At 42.3% G+C, this 21,551-nt stretch overlaps 2 protein-coding genes across 2 annotated transcripts; both read left to right on the forward strand.

Moving 5' to 3' along the window:
- Positions 1–6,912: 6,912 nt before the first annotated feature.
- LOC103120171 (olfactory receptor 6N1) lies at positions 6,913–7,851 on the forward strand. Its single transcript, XM_007530538.1, has one exon. The coding sequence runs from the start codon at positions 6,913–6,915 to the stop codon at positions 7,849–7,851; it is 939 nt and encodes a 312-aa protein (XP_007530600.1).
- A 9,443-nt stretch (positions 7,852–17,294) lies between these two features.
- LOC103120216 (olfactory receptor 6K3-like) lies at positions 17,295–18,266 on the forward strand. The gene has a single exon (XM_007530591.3). The coding sequence runs from the start codon at positions 17,319–17,321 to the stop codon at positions 18,264–18,266; it is 948 nt and encodes a 315-aa protein (XP_007530653.1). The 5' UTR covers positions 17,295–17,318.
- The last annotated feature ends 3,285 nt before the right edge of the window (positions 18,267–21,551 follow it).

Genomic DNA, 21,551 nt, shown 5'->3' on the forward strand with positions numbered 1-21,551 from the left:
ACTGCAGACCTGCTTCACTGCTTGTGAGCAACCCCCCCCCTGCAGGGGTCCTTATACTTCATACTATGTGCACTTAACCTAGTGCGCTATTATTCAACCCCCCTCTGCAAGAGCTTTACATGGTAATTTTTCTTCCCTTGAATGATAAAGCTCACAGGTAAAAAGTCAAGTTGGTGGTTGTGTTTCCCTGTTCCTGAGCCAATAAATTGTAAATAATTTATTTAGCATCTTCTTCTTCTACCCCTTGTTTCTCATTCATTACCTGCATGTGTTAATCTTTTCTCGAAAATATGTTCTTCAACCTGTTTTAACCTTTTTCTCATCTCTTGGTGTAAATATACAATATTTCTCAACTATATTAGCATGATATACTTAACCTTTTTTGTTTCTTGCTTCTACTTTTTTTTTTTCTGACATAATGAATTTCCACATAAAACTGAAGTATGTGTTTTAAAGCCGACTTGGCATGCATTTTCTAAAGCCATGGTAGATATAATTTGTCATTCTGCCCTACAAGTCACTGAACTTCATTTGTCCTGAAATCATGTCAGTTTTGTTACTGGCCCTATGTCCAGAATCCTGCAAGTGTCCAAACATGATAAACATTTAATAAATAAGAAATGAGATTAGATTTTGCCATATTCCAATCTTTAATTCTCAATCCAATTCTAGTCTCCCCTGGAGCTCACCCCTTTTCTGTTTACTGAAATGAAGGAAGAAGTGCCTTTTGTTTCTCTCTTCTGTGCTAGTTTTAATGTAGTGGAATCTAAATTTCCACAGAAAAAAGAAAGCACAAGTATTTGGAAACTATAGAGCTATCTTTTGGTCTGCTTCCTAGTTTGTTTTGCTTTCAAGGTCTGATTTTATAAAAAATCCATCACCATCCAAGTAAATCGTGTGCTGTGTGCCAGTTGTGCTTCTTTTTCCCACAACCTTTTCTTATTTGGAGCCTACAGTGGAGGACAAAGAAAGCCAAATCTGCAAACTAGGAGCTAGATTAACAATTTAAAGAATGTTTGCATTGTAGCATGAACACATCAAATTGCATGCTGCAACAATTTGCAGCTCAATACATTTTCTCAGAATGAACTTTTTTTTTTTTGCTTGTTTGATTTTTTTTTTTTAATTTTGTCACCAGGGTTACTGCTGGAGCTCAGAACCTGCACAATGAATCTACTGCACCCAGTGGCCATCTTTTTTCCTTTTCTTTTCTTACCTTTTATATTCTTTCCTTTTTATTTCTGCTTGATAGGACAAAGTGAAATTGAGAGGACCAGGGGAGAAGAGAAGGAGAAACAGAGAGAGACCTGCAGTCCTACTTCACTGTTTGTGAGGCTCCTCTCAGCTGAAGGTGGGGACTGGGGATTTGCACCTGGGTCCTTATGCATGGCAATGTGTGTACTCAGCCAGGTGCACCACCGCTTAGCTCCCAGATTTAACTCTTTTATATAATGAGTATTCAGAACAGTGCATTGGTGATGAGGGTTGGAGTGGGGTTAGGTGGTGGCATACCTGACAAAGACACACATTATTAGAACAGGGCACTAGAAGCATCTCCCAAACTCCCCACACTCTTGAATATTCCATTCCCCCTCACTGTGCCTCCTCCACCTGTAACAGTAATCAGCATCTAACACTGAAACCAATAGGACCTGCTTGGGTATTTTACATAAGAAGATTTATGCACTATATACTATTTGTACATGATTTCTTTTAGTAAACCATAAATTTAGTTGAGGCGACTCTGGTGTGTAACATTCTGTAAATTTTAGAAGCACAGCACTACTCTTCAGCTATAATTGCTTCCCCATTCCATGGCTACTGGACCAAATCTAGTTTTATTTATTTATTCATTATTTATTTATTTATTTTCCTCCAGGGTTATTACTGGGGCTCGGTGCAGGCACTGTGAATCTACTGCTTATGGTGGCCATTTTTCTTTCATTCTTTTTCCTTTTTTTTTTTTTTTTTTTTGATAGGATAGAGGGAAATTGAGAGAGGAGGAGGAGATAGAGAAAGGGAGAGAGAAAGATACTTACAGACCTACTTCTCTGCCCTTGTTCAGGGAAGCCAGGGCCTCAGACCCAGAAAATCTCTCAGCCTGCAGCTCCTCCTTCAAGTCCCTGTCCCCAGAGATGCCCCATCTCTACCTGGACTGTTGTTATTAATGTCAGGAGAAGTGACTAATGAATATGGTGTCATCAGTTCCCTTCTCTGAGGGGCACTTCTGCCCCAGGAGTTGTGCTCCCCAGGCCCAGGGGCTTTGACTCTGCAGGACGGGTTGAAGAATATAGGTCAGAGGGGAGAGAGGCACCATGGTTTGACTTCCTCCCCCAGGTTCCATGGGAGCACTGAGTTCACGCTCTCCTGGCCCCAGGAGTGCTCAGCGAGAAGTGCAGTGAGAGGCAAGGGGTGATCCCACACCAGACTGCATAGAGACAGGGCACCAAGATCACATCAGCAGAGACTCATCAAGTCAAGGTGAGGATTTGTCTGCAGCTCTAGCCTCCCATTGGTCTTTGTGTGAGATGCAGAAGAAATGAAGAGTTTAGAGGAATAGAAGAGGCACGGTACATCACTGCAGGCACAAAAGCTATTGAAACACACAGGAGCTTGATTCCAAACACCCTGAGAAGGAATCTGGGCTCAGAAGGCAGGGACACATAGGGTGCTTGGACTATCATCACCTTGAACAAGGCTGTCTCGCCATTCTAGACCCCAGTTTCCTCTTTTGCAAGATGAAGACATAGAATTTGATGAACTCCATAATGGCACCCTATGCCACCCCCACTCATTGACCCTCTGGCTAAATGACTGGGGTCAACAGGTAATGGGACTGTGGGGTCGGTCGAAACATAGAATACAAAGAATTCATTCTGGAAATTGTTTAGAGTAAAGGGGTGAAATATGATAGAAAATAACAGAAGAAAGATACATAGTGATTTGTAGGTGTAGTGGGGGTGTTTGCTTTTCAGAATCCCGACTCTGGGGTCAGGGGAACAGTGGTAGTGGGAGGAGAGAAGAGGCTATGGAGCTTTAAAGGGCATCTGATTTTTGCACCCCCCCCTCTTTCATCACACAACTGAGAAGCAGCAGGTAAAGCAGTAAGCTGTTTTAACTGGTGCAGTCTGAGGGCTTCCTAGTTTTAAAACTCTCCTACAGTGGCTCTGGGATGATTATATTTGTGCATGGAAATGACTGCAGTCTGTGACAGGATGGGAGTGAGAGAGCGACGCAGGACCTAGGCCTGCCCAGAGGCAGGAAGTCAGATGCTGGCAGGAAAAGAGGAGCTGGAAGAGGATGTGGATGGGGTGTCACAGAGCAGGTTCTAGTGGTGCTGCTGTTGTTAAAGAGGCCAGTAGGGAGTTAACAGGTAGAATGATCTTGTTCCATGTTTAAATCTGCAACAGAGGTACTGGGGTTTCCCTTCACTGGGGGAAGCTTGAATTTCAGGGCAAGGGAAGGAAGTAGTTTATCCCATGGAAATGTTGGAAGGAAGAGACCCAGGTATCCCAGTCTAGACAGAAACTTGCTGCTTTTTGGGAGGCTATCCATGTCCTGGAGTCCTTATGTGTGAGCAGATCCCAGTTTCATTGGTTTGAATAGGAATGAAAACGAAGTTTGGAGCAGATTCTTTGAAAAGAGATTTAGGTTGGGGGATAACATAGTGGTTATGCAAAAAAGCTCTCTCATGTCTGAGGTCCCAGGTTTAACCCCCAGTACCACCATAAGCCAGAGCTGAACAGTTCCCTGGTTAAAAAATAATTATTATTTGAGCCAGATAGTGCACATATTTGAATGAACCTGTTACCTTGAATTAGAACCCAAGTTCAAGCCCTGGGTCCCCACCTGCAGGGGGGAGCTTCACAAACAGTGAAGCAGTGTTGCAGGTGTCTCTCTTTCTCCCTTCCCATCTTTCCCTTCCCTCTCAATTTCTCTTATAAAATAAAAATAAAAATTTATTTATGTGGTCTTGGAGGTGGTGCAGTGGATCTCAAGTATGAGATCCTGAGTTTGATACCTGGCAGCGCATGTACCAGACTGATGCCTGGTTCTTTCTGTCCCTCTTCTTCTGTCCCTCTTATTAATAAAATATTTAAAAAGCTTTATTTATTTATTTCCTTATCTATCTATCTATTTTTTGAGAAGGAACCAGAGCATCACTCTGGCATGTGTAGTTACGGGCTAAGAACCTAAGACCATACTCATACAATTCCTGTACTCTACCTGCTGAGCCTTCTTCCTGTTACTTTTTCCTCCTTGTCTAGAAGGTACACTGTTACCTAGGGTAAACTGTGCATCCAGAAAGAAGCAGGGTCAGTGAGGTGAATCTGGATGAGGTAGAAGATTCAGGAAAGGAAGAAGAAGGAAGAAGCTGGGGGTTGAGGGGATGACCAGAGATGCTCAACATGCCTGCCTTTGTATGAGTCTCTCCGGCGCCATTATTTTTCACCTGGAAAATGCTAATGCTTCCTTCTTTCCAAGCCAAAACAATATCTTCTGTGCATTCTTATCTCTCATCCTGTGGCTCATTCAGTTCCTCAGCTCAAGCTGGAGGTGCAGCTAGCATTCTTCTTCCTGCAGTTGTTCACCCACCTAGCACACATTTACCACACTGTTCCATGTCCCAGGCTCTGATCTCAGCACTTGATGTTCATCAGTGAGCAGAACATGGAGAGCTCCCAATCTGCATGGAGCTCACATTGTCACATAGTTGAGAAAGTGGTTGTTCGAAGGAGGACAATCCATTCTATTATGACTTAGAAGATGGTAAATACTAGTTAAAATTAAAAGTCAAAGTATGGGAAAAGACTGTCAGTACTGGGCATGGATGTGGGATGGAGGAAGTCTGTAGATTTATAAAGAGAGAGAGGAGAAAATTAATACAGGTGGGGACTGTCAGACAGTTTACCTGTTTTGCCATGTGCGTGACTCAGAGATCAGTACTATGGTATGGATCCCTCAAACTCTCTGTCTCTTTGTATCTGAACAAGTCATCCCTGAGCAGTGAAATGAACACAAAAAAAAAAGAAGAGGAGGAGGAAGAAGGAGAAGGAGGAGGAGGAGGAGAAGAAGAAAAAGAAGAAGAAGAAGAAAAAGAAGAAGCAGAAGAAGAAGAAGAAGAAGAAGAAGAAGAAGAAGAAGAAGAAGAAGAAGAAGAAGAAGGAGACAGAAGAAGACAGAAAAAGAACCAGAGAAAGAGAAGAAGATAGAGAAGAAAAGGAAGGAGGGAAAGAAGGCAGGAAGGCAGGCAGGAAGAAGGGAAAGAGAGAGAGAGAGAGAGAGGAAGAAAGAAAGAGAGAGGAAGAAAGAAAGAGAGAAAGAAGGAAGGAAGGAAAGAAGATAAAAGGAGAGGGGGACTGGTAGTAGTGCAGGGGGTTAAGCACACATGGTATGAAATGCAAGGATCCAGGTTGGAGCCCCTGGCTCCCCACCTGCAGGGGCGTTGATTCATGGGTGGTGAAGGTGTATATCTTTCTGTCCCCCTCTCTGTCTTCCCCTTCTCCATCAATTTCTCTCTGTCCTCTCCAACAACAATGACAGCAGTAACAACAACAATAATAACAACATCATAAAAAATAAGGGCAACAAAAGGGAAAAAATAGCCTCCAAAAAAAACCAAACAAACAAAAGAAAAATACTTTTAAAAAAGGAAAGAAAAAGGGAGAAGGGAATAAGGAAAGATTATTCAGATGGATACTTGGTAGAAGAAAATCTAGGAATAGGACATAACTACAGCAAAGGTGTGAGCTGTTAAGTCACTGGGTACTGGCACGATGGCTCAGTGGGTAGATCCCTGCGAAAGCCTTCTTCTCATCACTGTAGCCCCACCCTCAGGCTTAGTGTGGAGTGAAGATGGGATGCATATAGTCAGGGTGTATCTGTCAATAAACATCTGTAAGTGGATTTGATGGTCAATGTCAAACATTTGCCATATGTGGTTGTATGAACCTTGAGCTAATGTTATAAATAACTGAGGGTCAGGAGATGACGCAGCAGGTGGAACACATGCCATCCCCTCATATGCAGAGTCCTGAGTTTGATTTCCAACATGACACAGAGGGACCAGGGAAACTCCATGTATGGTGGAATAGTGCTGTTCTCTCTCTCTCTCTCTCTCTCTCTCTCTCTCTCTCTCTCTCTCTCTCTCTCTCTCCTCTTTTTCTTTCTCTCCCTTGATCTTCACCATCTCATCATTGGACTGGAAAGGACAATATCACTCACGCACAAAGCCCTGGGTTCATTCTCTAGTATCACATCAAAAACTGTTGACCTTAGAACTTTAAATGCTCCCCACCTGAAGGGGGGGTCACTTCCCAAGCGGTGAGGCAGGTCAGCAGGTATCTTTCTCTCCCCCCTCTTTTCCCCCGACCCTTCTCAATTTCTCTCTGTCCTATACAATAAAAAAATGGAAAAAGTGGCCACCAGGAGCAGTGGACTCATTGTGCAGGCATTATGCCTCAGTGATAACCTTGGAGGCCAAAAAGAAGAAAAAATAATAAAAGTACATGTATAATTAAAACCATGTCACCTTGGTGCTGAGCACTTCAGTGTCTATCAGTATAAATGATGTTTTATTTCTTGGATAAGGACTATATCTAACTGATCATATAAACTTTGGGTAAGGAGCTCTTAAATCTTGGTGAGCTATATAGATTCCACTAAGCCAGACAGCTATGTCACAGAAAGGATTCTGAAGTCTGATGACATTGAAGTTTTCTGATGAGAGGGTTGCTTTGGCTGTGGGGATAGCAGTTGGGGAATGGTGGGTGACACTCTGACCTCCTGAAGCATTTCCTGGGAGGGGACACTTTATCTGGAGGGACCAATGGTTTTGTATCATCACTTCTTGGCTCAGACCTCCTTCTCCTCCCCACATCCCTTCCATTCTAGGGACATGAGTGTGGAGCCATGGACATGGGGAACTGGAGCCAGGTGACAGAGTTCATTGTCCTGGGCTTCCCACAGCTGCAGGGTGTCCAGGTGTACCTCTTTCTTGTACTGCTGCTCATCTACCTCACCACCGTCCTGGGGAACTTGCTGATCTTCCTTGTGGTATACCTGGACTCCCGGCTACACACCCCCATGTACCACTTCATCAGTGTCCTCTCCTTTCTGGAGCTCAGCTACACTGCAGCCACCATCCCCAAGATGCTGGCTAACCTGCTGAGTGAGAAGAAGACCATCTCCTTCTCAGGGTGCCTGCTGCAGATTTACTTCTTCCACTCCCTAGGGGCCACTGAGTGCTACCTGCTCACGGCCATGGCCTATGACAGGTACCTGGCCATCTGCCGGCCGCTGCACTACCCCATGCTCATGACTCTAGGGCGTTGTGCTCGGGTCACAGTGGGTTGCTGGCTGGCGGGTCTGGCAGGGCCTGTGGTGGAGATCTCTCTGGTCTCTCGCCTGCCCTTCTGTGGTCCCAACCACATCCACCACATCTTCTGTGACTTTCCTCCAGTGCTGAGCCTTGCCTGCACTGACACGTCAATCAACGTGCTGGTGGACTTTGTGGTCAACTCCTGCAAGATCCTGGCTACTTTCCTGCTGATCTTCAGCTCCTACGTGCAGATCCTGCGCTCTGTGCTGCGTGTGCCCTCCGTGGCTGGCAGGCACAAGGCCTTCTCCACCTGTGCCTCACACCTGACGGTGGTGCTCATCTTCTACGGCAGCATCCTCTTCATGTACGTGCGCCTCAAGAAGAGCTACTCGCTAGACTATGACCGCGCGCTGGCCGTGGTCTACTCGGTTCTCACGCCCTTCCTCAATCCCTTCATCTACAGCCTGCGCAATAAGGAACTCAAGGAGGCTGTGAGGCGGCAGCTGGGGAGGACTGGGGTCCTGCGGTGACCGTGGGGACACTACGGCATGTCCTGGGAGTTTCACCTTGGGACAGTGGGTAGATGGAGTGCCTCAAGCTCTATGTGGATGTATGCTCCTCTGCGCTGTGGCATGTGATGCCTCCTTACTGTGGCTGGGACTTGTCAAATCTCTCCTTGTGCTATGGGGTCCTGAGACGGCCTGTCACCTGTGACTAGGGTATGCCTTATCACTTCTGCTCCGAGTCTGTGTTAATGCCCCGTAACCTGTGACCAGGTCTGTTAACACACTTCTGCTTTCTGTGTTTGGGGCCCACACTTAAATCCAGTCACTCAATCCTGCAATCCTGGAGCAGAACTGGAAAAGCAGCACTTATCAAATCCAAATCCCAGAGGTCTGCACACCAGGCTTAGGGAAGAATCTGTCTTACTCAGACCCACACATACATACATACATTTCAAATTCATTTTACTGAACAGAGATCCATTTATCATGTCCTAGACAATGTGCTATAGAAAGCTGTTTTATGTATTATTTATAACCATTTCATGTGTACTGATAATACATTATTAAGATGGAAAGTGCTGGTGTGGTGGAGAAAGTCTTTTTTTAAAAAAAATATCACATGTATATGTACTTACATCCTAGTCCACTCAGCAACTGTGATTACTTACATGATCTTTAGAATGACACTTAAATTCACTGAGCATTAATTTCATCATTTGTCAAGCTATCTTCTTGCAAGCCATTCTGAAAAGTTGTTATGAATCTGTAACTCAATATGTGGTGTATGTGCAACTGAAGGTGAAAATTTGTATTTGTTTTTATTTATTTTATTTTATTTATTTTTATTTATATTTATTTTCTCCAGACCTATCATCATTCCTCTGGATGATTCTCTGAATGAGAACAATATACAGGAAATGCAATTAAGCAATAATATTCCTGATGTTTTTTTCCCAGAAGGAAAGGGGTGAACCTTGTCCCATTTCTGTCCTGCCTGGTTCCATGTGTCCTTCTTCTTGGTGCTAGTATTGTATCCAGAATACAGTATTAATGAGTAGGAGCTGAGTCAGTAACAGGAAATAGGATTACTATTTACATTAGACTACTCTTCCTCTTGAGCTATTTTTTAAAAAATATTCAAGATGGACAAGGTATACAGTGTGAGGAAGAGGTTTTAGTCTGAGCAAAAGCCTAACTTCTTAACCTTCAGCTTGGAGTCCGCCACCCCTCGATGAGCTTTCTCTGATATGTCACAGAGACTCTGTCAACAGAGTCATGGGCTTAGTGATGTATACTCACATCCTCTAATCAACTCCTTTGTGGCTTAATGTTCACAACATTTTGAAGATCCAAGAGCAAACACTCTTGGAAACTTGAAAACTGAGTAAATAAAACATGTGAAACTGGCACCAAAAAAAAAAATACTGATGTTACAGAAGGACTTATGTACCTTGCTGTGTTAGCTTTTGAACTTTAGTCCCCATTATTACAGATGTGAGTGTTGTGTTGAGCTATGTCTGTTGCCCCCAGTGCTTAGCTTAAATAGCCTTTCAGCTCTGGGAAGCTCCTCCCTTCCTTGAACTGATGGCCACCCTTCAAAAGCTTGCACATGTTGTATCTTACTGGACTGATGTCAGTTCCTGCCTTCCACAGGATGACACTACTAGCAAATAGTCTTTAGAGAGAGCATTTTGCAGGCTCCTGTAGGAAGAAGACTCAGAACACAGAGCAATGTCAGCAACAACAAAAGCCAGCCAGAGGAGATGGCAGAGAGAATTGTCACTAGAAATGGCAGGTGAGGACACAAGAAAAGTCCACTGGAGCATGTGTGTGGAACAGGCTTCTCCTTAGCTGGCAGCTGCTACCTATTTCCAGACTCAGGTACCCATATCTTCCCCAGTCCTTCTCATTCCTAGAAATGCAGGCCCTCTAGACCTTAAATGAATCCCTCTCCCCAATGTTACCAGTCATCTCTATCAGAAACAACACAATAGACCCCTTTGTGGGCCCCCATAGGACCTTGTCCTCAACTTGGATCAATAACAGTAGAGAATGTTTCATCCTCTCAAGGGAGGCTGGGCAACACACTCTATGTTACACCTGAGAAAGGTGGGTCCTGAAATTGGGGCAGCTTGGAATGTTCCTACTCATGACCACAGAATGTGAGCTCAGACCTACAGGGATGCAGAGGTCACATAGGCTTCTAACCTGAATATGGGCCGCAGATCAGGTCAAATCCATGGGGTTTACAGTCAATAATATTTATACATCTTTCCCATATTTGGGAGCTACTTTCTTCCCTTATCCACCTTTCTGATCCTTTTTCTAGCCATGACATCATTTCCCCAGACAATAATTAGGATCCACCTGCATATCAGATTTCAGGGTCAGAGAAAAAAAACTAGTATAGTCATGGGCCCTTTGGAATATAACTAAAATATGCCTACTAGCTATCTATAAAATGGAGACACTCCCACAACTCTTCATCTGCAATATTCTAGCCTTTAGGTTCATGATTAGTCAACAATTTGTTCTGCTTTATATGTTAACTCTCTTTTCAGCCACCAGGTTCCAGATGATACCATGATGCCAACCAGACTTCCCTGCACAGAGAACCCCACCAATATGTCTAGAGCTCTGATTCCCCAGAACCCTGCCCCACTAGGGAAAGAGAGAGGCAGGTTGGGAGTATGGATCAACCTGTCAATGCTCATGTTTAGTGGGGAAACAATTACAGAAGCCAGACCTTCCACCTCCTGCACCCCACAATGACTTTGAGTCCATATTCCCAGAGGGATAAAGAATAGTAAAGCTATCAGGGGAGGGGATGGGATGCAGAGTTCTGGTGGTGAGAATTGTGTGGAGTTGTACCCCTCTTATCCTAGGTTTTGTCAAAGTTTCATTTTTATAAATAAATAAATAAATAAAAATGCAAGCCCTCCCCCACATACCACAGTTATTGGAGACCCAAGAGAGAATGTTTGCACAAGGAAAATGATATCAAAGTGCCTTTAACTACAAAATTAAAATAGTTTGAGGTCAGCATTCAGGAATCATTTCCTTTTATTTTTTAATTTGTTGCTTAGAAATCTTAGCAATAATCATGCCTTAATTTCACGATTAGTGAATAATTTGTTCTGCATTATATCTCAGCTCTTTTTCAGTCAACAGATTGCAGATGATATCATGATGCCAACCTGACTTCTTTGGGCAGACAACCCGACCATGTGTCTTGGAGCCCTACTTCCCCAGATCCCTGCCCCACTAGGGAAAGGGAGACAGGCTGGGAGTATGGATAGGTCTGTCGACACCCATGTTCAGCAGGAAGCAATTATAGAAGCCAGACCTTCCATCTTCTTTACCTCACAATGAATCTGGGTCCATACTCCCAGAGGGATAAAGAATAGGGAAGCTATAAAAGGAGGTGATTGGATATGGTGCTATAAGGGGGGCAATGTGTGGAAATGTACCCCTCATATTCTATGGTCTTGTCAATGTTTCCATTTTCTAAATAAAAAATAATAAAAAATAAAAATAAAACAATTAAGCCAAAATAAAATAAAATAAAAAGATCAAGAAAAAAAGAAATCTTAGCATACCATTTATAAATTCAAGATTTTATCATTCACCTATAGAAGTGCTGGACAAATTTTGGTGTGATTTATAGATGCAGCAACTGAATACATTTGCACTACATTTAAAAGTGATATACAGTATCTTGTTTCTTAAGTAACTGGGAAAAAAAAAAGCTTAGGTTTGTAAATAATCACTAAAATCTTCAGAAAAACTCATATAAAATGTTAATAGAAGGACTTTCAGGAGGCGTGGCCATGGAATAACAGGGATTAAATAATCTATTCTCCCAACACATCAAATAAATACAAGACACCAAACTGAAGTCATAATCTACAGCTGAGGGTTATTCACCCTCAGGTGGGTGCCTGCATGTGGTTGGGGCAAAAAGGGATGCAGGTTGAAGAACAGGGAAGTCAGGTCAGAGCTCTGGGCAGCATGACCGTCATGAGCTGCACCGTCTTGGAGATATCATTTTAAGTGCAGGAACCAATGAAGGTAGTTCCGAGTGCTGGAATAAAAGAGAAAGGGGCTTAAAACCTCTCAGTCTTTGACTAAGGGGGTATTTAGCTTTCTTAATTCAATGCAAATAAGCAACATAAAATAGAGCATTTTTTTTTTGCCTCCAGAGTTATTGCTGGGGCTTGGTGCCTGCACCACGAATCTACTGATCCTGGAAGCCATTTCCCCCCCTTTGTTGCCCTTGTTGTTTTATCATTATTGTGGTTATTATTGTTATTGCTGTTGCTGTTGTTGAAAAGGACAGAGAGAAATCGAGAGAGGAGGGGAGACAGAGAAGGGGAGAGAAAGATAGACACCTGAAGACCTGCTTCACTGCTTGTGAAGCAATTCCCCTACAGGTGGGTAGCCGGGGCTCGAACTGGGATGCTTACGCCAGTCCTTGTGCTTTATGCCACGTGTGCTTAATCCACTGAGCTACCACCCTACTCTCAGAGTAGAGAATTTTTATTATCATATTAACTAAATAGTAATTTCTATTACTACAAATTAATAGGATTGTACATAAACACCATTCCCACCACTAAAAGACTGTGTCTCCCACCTACCCACCCACACCCATCCACCACCCTCACCGAATATCCACCCTCACCCCGGGGTTTTTACTTTGGTGCCCTACTCCAGATTTAGTCAGATTCTGCTTTTAGTTTCCCCTTCTGTTCTTATTTCTCAGCTACTATTGATGAATAGGATCATCCTATACTCATCTTTGTCTTTCTGACTTAGCTCAAGTAACATAATTCCTTCTAGCTCCCCTCAAGATAGGTCAGAGAAGGTGGGTTCATTGTTCTTAATAGCTGCATAGTATTCCATTGTATATATATATATATATATATATATATATATATATATATATATATATATATATATATCACAGATTTCTCAGCCACTCATCTGTTGTTGGGCATTTGGGTTGCTTCCAGGTTTTAGCTATTATGAATTGTGCTGCTATGAACATAGGTGTACAAATATCTTTTTGGTTGGGTGTTAGGGAGTTCTTGGGACATATCCCCAGGAGAATTACTGGGTCATATGGAAGGTCCATGTCTAGCCTTGTGAGAGTTCTCTAGACTGCTCTCCAAAGAGGCTGGACCAGTTTGCATTCCCACCAGCAGTGCAGAAGGGTTCCTCTGTCCCCACAGCCTCTCCAGCATTTGCTGCTGCTATCCTTTTTGATGTATGCCATTCTCACAGGGGTGAGGTGGTATCTCAATGTTATTTTTATTTGCATTTCTCTGACAATCAGTGACCTGGAGCCATTTTTCATGTGTTTGTTAGCCTTTTGTATCTCCTTTGTAGTGAGTGTTCTGTCCATATCCTCTGCTCATTTTTGGATGGGGTCATTTGATTTTTTGGTGCTAAGTTTACTGAGCTCTTTGTATATTTTGGTGATTAGTTTCTTGTGTGATGTATGGCATGTGAAGATCTTCTCCCATTCTGTGAGGGGTCTCTTTTTTTGTGTGATAGTTTCTTTGGCTGTGCAGAAGCTTTTCAGTTAGATCTAGTCCCGTTGATTTGTTTCTGATTTAGTCTTCCTTGCAATTGGGTTTGTATCATCAAAGATGTCCTTGAGGTTTAGGTGGGAAAGTATTTCACTAATGTTTTCCTCTAAGTATTTGATAGTTTCTAGTCTAACATCCATGTCCTTGATCCATTTGGAGTTGATTTTTGTTTCTGGTGAGATAAGGTGGTTCAGTTTTATTCTTCTGCATGCTTCAACTCAGTTTTCCCAGCATCATTTATTGAAGAGAGCCTCCTTTAAGGAAATGTTTTTACAAGTATGTTGTCACATAGATACACTTTCACAAACTCGATTGCACCCTGTCATTTTACGAACATCTCATAAAAACTGCAGCAAAGGTGGGCGCGAGGAATAACATCATTGCAAGACTGGCCAGCTCCTCATGGGGCGCGAGCGCTTCCACACTACGATCATCATCTCTGGCATTATGCTATTCCACTGCAGAATACTGTGCCCCAGTATGGTTCCGTAGCCCCCATGTCCACTTGGTTGATTCCAAATTATATTCCTCCATGAGGATAATTTCTGGAACCATCCGTTCCACCCCAGTTCCATGGCTGCCAGTTCTTAGCAACATCACCCCGCCAGATATTCGTCTGGATGCGGCATCATCTAAGTTCATTTCCCACGTCTACGCTCAACCAGACCTGCCAATATATGCGGATATCTTCGCCCACCCTGTCCAACGCTTGACGTCTCGTCATCCAATCTGGTCCCCTACGCCTACACTGAACTTCTCTGTTCCAGACTCTTGGAAACAGAGTTGGCAGTCAGCTGAGGTAAAGAACAAACCTTATCACAGACCCCTGCAAGCGTCAACCCAGCTTTGACCTAGCACGTTATGATTGGGCCCTCCTCAATCGCTATCGAACAGGCCATGGCCAGTGCGCCGCTATGTTCCATCGCTGGGGAGCCAGAGACAACCCAAACTGCCCCTGTGGCTACAGACAGACTATGACCCACATAGTCAACGATTGCTACCGCTCCAGATTCAAAGGAGGTCTCGAAACTTTACATCAGGCTCAACCTGACGCTGTTGACTGGCTACGGAAGAAGGGCAAACGCTAGAAGAAGAAGTTTCACAAATTTCTAAAATATGAATTAGCATATTTTCAGAAGAGATTGGGCATGTTTAGGGTGGTATGGTCATAGACATATTTCATATTTCACACCACAAAAACCTACCTTCTCTGAACCATCTTGGATGGAGCTAGAAGAAATTATGTTAAGTGAGCTAAGTCAGAAAGATAAAGACGAGTATGGGATGATCCCACTCATAAACAGAAGTTGAGAAAGAAGAACAGAAAGGGAAATTCAAAGCAGGATTTGACTGAATTTGGAGCAGGGCACCAAAGAAAAAACCCTTGGTGGATGGTGAGGGTGAATGTTCAGCTTCATGGGGTGGGGGTAGGGGGGTGGGGAGTGGGGGAGAAGGGATGGGACACAGTCTTTTGGTGGTGGGAATGGTGTTTATGTACACTCCTATCAATTTGCAGTCATATAAATCACTATTTAATTAGTATGAGAGGGGAAAAATTGATTTAATATCTCTAATTTAAAAAATTGTTTTTAAAAATAATTCTTTCAAGTTCCGTCCAAGATGAAGCAAATGAGATGACTTCATTTTTAACAAGGCTGTTCTTATGGGCCTTTTATTTCCTCTGGCTATCATGTCATAGTGATAATTTCAAGAACAGTGTAACTCTCCAGAATCCCTGCACCTTCTCAATAGTTGGTTCAACCCCTTTGACCCAGAAATCAGAACATGTAGTTCTGCTAATTAACCCCATGAGAGAAAAGAACTTTCTGCTCATCACCCTTGGAGAAACCTCGGTGGACCTCATATTCTCTTTAGCAGTTCCTTAAGGCTGCTGGCACAATTCTGAAGAAGATAAAAGAAGAATGAGATAAGCAGAGGCCCCAGAAAAGGAGAGGAGAGCCCTGCTCTTCTTGACAGAGGTGAGTTTCAGATCACGGGGATAGAGAACATACACTACTTTCCAATACTTGGGAGAAAGCACACCTTGAAGATTCAATTTATGTACAATTGGGCAAACCTGACTTTGGTTGTTGAGCTAGGGTTTGTGAGAAATTTCTTTGTAAGGGTATCTTTGACACTCTGTACATTTTAAATCAGAAGAAATTAGAGTTATCCAGAACTTACTAAGAACTAAGACAGGATGCTCACACTTACCCTTCCTTTCTGTCTTCCCCTTGGATTACTCTGACGATAATTTTTATGCAGCTGATCCAAACCCAGTCATTAGAAAGAAGCCATTTTCAAGTATATGCAAAGTTTTGAAAGACTGCCTCTATCCTAACTGGAGGCTCATAGTCTAATGAAATATAAAGAAATAATAAGAGTCTCAAGGCCCAGATGGTGGTGTACATAGTTGAATGAACATGTTACAATGCTCAAGAAGCAGGGGATCCCCCCGGAAAGCTTTGTGAGTGGTGAAGCAATTCTGAAGGTGTTTCTTTTCTCTCTACCTCCCCCTACCCTCTCAATTTCTGGATGTCACTATCCGATAAATAAAGATTTAAAAAAAAGTTTCAGTGAGGAAGTTGGGAGGTAGCACAATGGGTTAAGCGCACATGGCGCCAAGCACAAGGACTAGCATAAGGAACCCAGTTCAAGCCTCCAGCTCCCCACCTGCAGGGGTGTTTATGTATGTGAATATAAGGAAAATGATAAAACCACAGACATTGTCCTAGGCTTTAAGAGTAGTTAATAGTTGAGCAGAAATATGAAGAATGTTCCTGTACTACTTGAATTAGAAGAGTAGTTATAGGGCTGGAAGACAGTTTATCAGGTAAATATGAGACAGCTCACCTTGTAAAGTATATGGCTTGATGTGGATAAGGTGCTGGTTTTGAACCCCAGCACCACATAGAAGCAGCATGAATGATGCCAGGGGAGCCCAGGCATGGTGGAGTGGTGCTGTGGTGGACTTCTATCAGTCTCTTCTATTTCTTTTACCCATTTCTCCCCCTGAAAATTAAAGAATAAAAATATTGGGCAGAGAAGACTAGTATTCGGTCATAGGATGCATGTGTGCCACTGTAAAATAATAATTGAAAAAAGACAAATTCTCCAACGGTTTTGTAGCTATCATGTCATTTACACACAGTGCAGGTGACATCTCTATGGTAGTAAGAAAGTCACACAGAGAGTGATTAAATACAAAATCTGAGTGAGATATTACCCACGTTATTCTGATCTAAGAAGGAAATACCTGATAGTGGGACATAATACTAAGAACAAATTTACATACTTAACACAACTCTGATTCTTCCAATTGATTCAACTACAGAAGACAAGGTTGAAGTTAGAGAAATGATGTAATTGTTCCATTGTCTCATGGAACAATAAAAGAGGATTCAGGTTCAATATGTTTGAACTCAATCTATAGTTTCAACACTATACTCTTTCCTCAATAAATGACTAGAGTGGCTAGTGGGTGATTTAATGGTAGAACATACGATTTGCAACTATGAGGTCCCCAGTTAAAACCTTAGTACTGCATATGCCACATAGATTCTTTGATTCTCTCTCCCTCTGCCTCTCTGTCTCTGCCTCTCTCACTCTCATAAATAGGTAACCTTTGAAAAAGACTAAAAATGTCAAAATAGAGACTTCTTGGGAAGACTTGAGATAAGAAAGACTAGTAATATAGTCTTGTCTATATAAAATATATATTTCAAATTTGAAAAATATTGATTCACACACACACACACACACACACACACACACACGCACACACACACACACACCAAAACTGCTAGCCAAAATAATGCTAAGATTCACACCATACTGGTTTCCTGTTCTGTGGCTGGATGTGCCTTCCCTGCATTCACAGGTGGCTCCTTCAGGGACATGAGGCATGAAAACCTATCATATGTGACTGAGTTTATCTTCATTGGGTTCCCCAAGCTCCAGGATGGTGGTCTCCTGTATTTTTTCCCTTTGCTTTTCATCTATACCTTTATTGTCATTGGAAATCTATTGATCTTCTGTGCTGTGAGACTGAACACGTATCTCCACAACCCCATGTACAATTTCATCAGCCTCTTCTCTTTCCTGGAGATCTGGTATACCACAGCCACCATCCCCAAGATGCTCTCCAACCTGCTAAGTGAGCAGAAGACCATCTCCTTCGTGGGCTGTCTGATGCAACTGTACTTCTTTCACTCTCTGGGGAACACAGAAGGGACCCTCCTCATGGTCATGGCTATTGACAGGTATTTGGCCATCTGTAGTCCTCTTCACTATCCCACTATCATGACCCCCCAACTATGTGCCCAGCTCTCTGCAGGCTCTTGTGTCTTTGGCTTTCTAATCCTTCTCCCTGAGGTTGTGTGGATTTCCACCCTGCCCTTCTGTGGCTCCAACCAGATCCACCAGCTCTTCTGTGATTTTACCCCACTGCTGAGATTAGCCTGCACTGATGCTTCAGTGATCCTGGTGCAAGATGTGGTCCATGCCCTGGCCATCCTTACCACAGCCCTGATCATTTCTCTGTCCTACATCAGGATCATTGTGGTCATCATGTGCATCCCGTCTGGTGAGGGCAGGAAGAAGGCCTTCTCCACCTGTGCTGCCCATGTTGCTGTTTTCCTGCTTTTTTTTGGAAGTGTGGCCTTGATGTACCTCAGATTCTTAGCAACTTACACCCCATTCTGGGACATGGCTATTGCCTTGACCTTCTCAGTTCTTTCACCCTTCTTCAACCCCATCATCTATAGCCTGAGGAATAAGGACATGAAAGATGCCATCAATAAGCTCCTTTGCCCTCAGAAGACCTTCCACGTGTCTGCAAAGTAATTCAGGCTGGAGTTTCCAGTACACTGGAACTTTTTAATGAAAAACTGTCTCCAACGAGAGTAGAAAATAGAGTTTATTATTTTTTATTTATTTTTTTAAATAATTTATTTCTTTATTGGGGAATTAATGTTTTACATTCAACAGTAAATACAATAGTTTGTACATGCATAACATTCCCCAGATTCCCACTTAACAATACAACCCCCACTATGTCATTCATCATCTTTCATGGACCTGTATTCTCCCCACCCACCCACCCACCCACCCACCCCAGAGTCTTTTACTTTGGTGTAATACTCCAATTCCATTTCAGGTTCGACTTGTGTTTTCTTTTCTAATCTTGTTTTTCAACTTCGGGCTGAGAGTGAGATCATCCCATATTCATCCTTCTGTTTCTGACTTATTTAACTCAACATGATTTTTTCAAGGTCCATCCAAGATCGGCTGAAAACGGTGAAGTCACCATTTTTTACAGCTGAGTAGTATTCCATTGTGTATATATACCACAACTTGCTCAGCCACTCATCTGTTGTTGGACACCTGGGTTGCTTCCAGGTTTTGGCTATTAAAAATTGTGCTGCCAAGAACATATGTGTACACAGATCTTTTTGGATGGATGTGTTGGGTTCCTTAGGATATATCCCCAGGAGAGGAATTGCAGGGTCATAGGGTAGGTCCATTTCTAGCCTTCTGAGAGTTCTCCAGACTGTTCTCCACAGAGGTTGGACCAATTGACATTCCCACCAGCAGTGCAGGAGGGTTCCTTTGACCCCACACCCTTTCCAGCATTTGCTGCTGTTACCTTTTCTGATGTATGACATTCTCACAGGAGTGAAGTGATATCTCATTGTTGTCTTGATTTGCATTTCTCTGACAATCAGAGACTTGGAGCATTTTTTCATGTGTTTCTCGGCCTTTTGGATCTCTTCTGTGGTGAATATTCTGTCCAAGTCGTCCCCCCATTTTTGGATGGGGTTATTTGTTGTCTTGTTGTTGAGTCTGGCAAGCTCTTTATATATGTTGGTTATTAAACTCTTATCTGATGTATGGCATGTAAAGATCTTCTCCCATTCTGTGAGGGGTCTCTTGGTTTGGGTAGTGGTTTCTTTTGCTGTGAAGAAGCTTTTTAATTTGATGTAGTCCCATAGGTTTATACTTGCTTTAGTCTTCCTTGTAATTGGATTCGTTTCATTGAAAATGTCTTTAAAATTTATGCGGAAAAAAAGTTCTGCCAATATTTTCCTCTAAGTATCTGATAGTTTCTGGTCTAACATCTAAGTCCTTGATCCACTTGGAATTTACTTTTGTATTTGGTGAAATACAGTGACTCAGTTTCATTCTTCTGCATGTTTCAATCCATTGTTTCCAACACCATTTGTTTAAGAGACTCTGCTTTCCCCATGTAATAGTCTGGGCCCCTTTGTCAAAGATTAGGTGTCCATAGGTATGGGGCCTCATTTCTGGGCTCTCAATTCTATTCCACTGGTCAGTGTGCCTGTTCATGTTCCAGTACCAAGCAGTTTTGATGACAATGGCCCTATAATACAGTTTGAAATCTGGGAGTGTGATGCCTCTGGTTCTGTTCTTTTTTCTCAAGATTGTTTTGGCAATTCTAGGTCTTTTCTGGTTCCAGATAAACATTTGTAGCATTTTTTCTATTCTCCTAAAAAATGTGCTTGGGATCTTGATGGGGATAGCATTAAAATTGTAGATGGCTCTGGGTAATATATTCATTTTGATGATGTTATTATTATTATTACCGTTGTTATCGTTAATCTCAGCATCAACTGCATTTGGTTATTGGTGGTGCTGGGAATTAACCTGGGTCCTCTCACATGTTAAGCCTTGTGCACTCCTATTGGGCATCTCCTCATGCTGAGATTAGAACTTGAAAGAATTACACACTTCTCATAACAAGCTTGGGAAGAAAATGGCAATGGAAGTTCTCTGAGAATTTCCCCTTTGCCATACATTGGTGTGCTTGCCTTTATGCCTTTGCCTACTTGTAGTTAAGTGAGTTCTTTAAAAATCCACAGGTGAGTATTCAGGTGATTTTTTTTTTCATCATTGCTTTAATTTCTTATCCGGAGAATGACGTGCTCAGCATAACATAGGTCAGAGGCTCTGCTCTCTTTCTCTCTTGTGAGATCAATCAACTTTTTAAAAATGCGTATTTTTTCTCTCACACTAGTGCTAGAATACAAAATCTGCATGGAAATTATAGTATAAAATTGTTGAGTGTATTATATTTACTGTTTAGTGCGTTTTAGTATAAACATGTTTTAATGTCATTTGGTAATCCATATTTCAAATTCAGTAATATACACTAGACTTCATTTATGTGTTCACATGGTTTTTGTTCCTGTCACTTTAACTACAGTTAAACAGTTAACTTCTTTGCTGTGCCAGGATGACACTGAGGGAAATAACCTTGTGCTATGGTGTCTCTCTCTCTTCCTGTCTCTGTTTGAATGAAAAATCTCAGTGATGTGTAAATTAATTAATTAATAAGAGTTGAGGATTAAGACATTAAAATTACAAGAAATTTATAATATATTGCAATTTATTACAACTATGCCCATTGGTATAAGAAAATCCACATGCCAGTTCTTCTGTAGGAAACTACTCTTTTTCTTTCTCTTTATTGGGGGATTAATGTTTTACAGTCAACAGTAAAATACAATAGCTTGTACATGCATAACATTACAACCTCCACTAGGTCCTCCTCTGCCCGTGTTCCAGGACCTGAATCCTCCTCTCTACATCAGAGCCTTTTACTTTGACGCAATAGACCAACTCCAGTTCCAGTTCTGCTTAGTGCTTTCCCTTCGGATCTTGTTTTCAACTTCTATGAGTGAGATCATCCTCTTTTGTTTCTAAATTATCTCATTTAACATGATTTCTTTAAGCTCCATCGAAGATGGGGTAAAGAAGGTGAGTTCACCATTTTTAAGAGCTGAGTGGTATTCCATTGTGTATATATATATCACAACTTGCTCAGCCACTCATCTGTTGTTGGACACCTATATTGCTTCCAAGTTTGGGCTATTACAAATTGTGCTGCTATAAACATAGACATACTCAGATTTATTTGGATGGGTGTGTTGGGTTTCTTAGGATATAGCCCCAGGAGAGGAATTGCAGGGTCATAAGGTAGGTCCACTTCTAGCCTTCTGAGAGTTCTCTAGACTGCTCTCCACAGGGGTTGGACTAATTGAAATTCTGACCAGCAAGTACAGGTTCCATTGTCCCCACAAGCTCTCCAGCATTTGCTGCTGTTACCTT

This window comes from Erinaceus europaeus, chromosome 9 (assembly GCF_950295315.1).
Source record: "Erinaceus europaeus chromosome 9, mEriEur2.1, whole genome shotgun sequence".
Classification (NCBI taxonomy): domain Eukaryota; kingdom Metazoa; phylum Chordata; class Mammalia; order Eulipotyphla; family Erinaceidae; genus Erinaceus; species Erinaceus europaeus.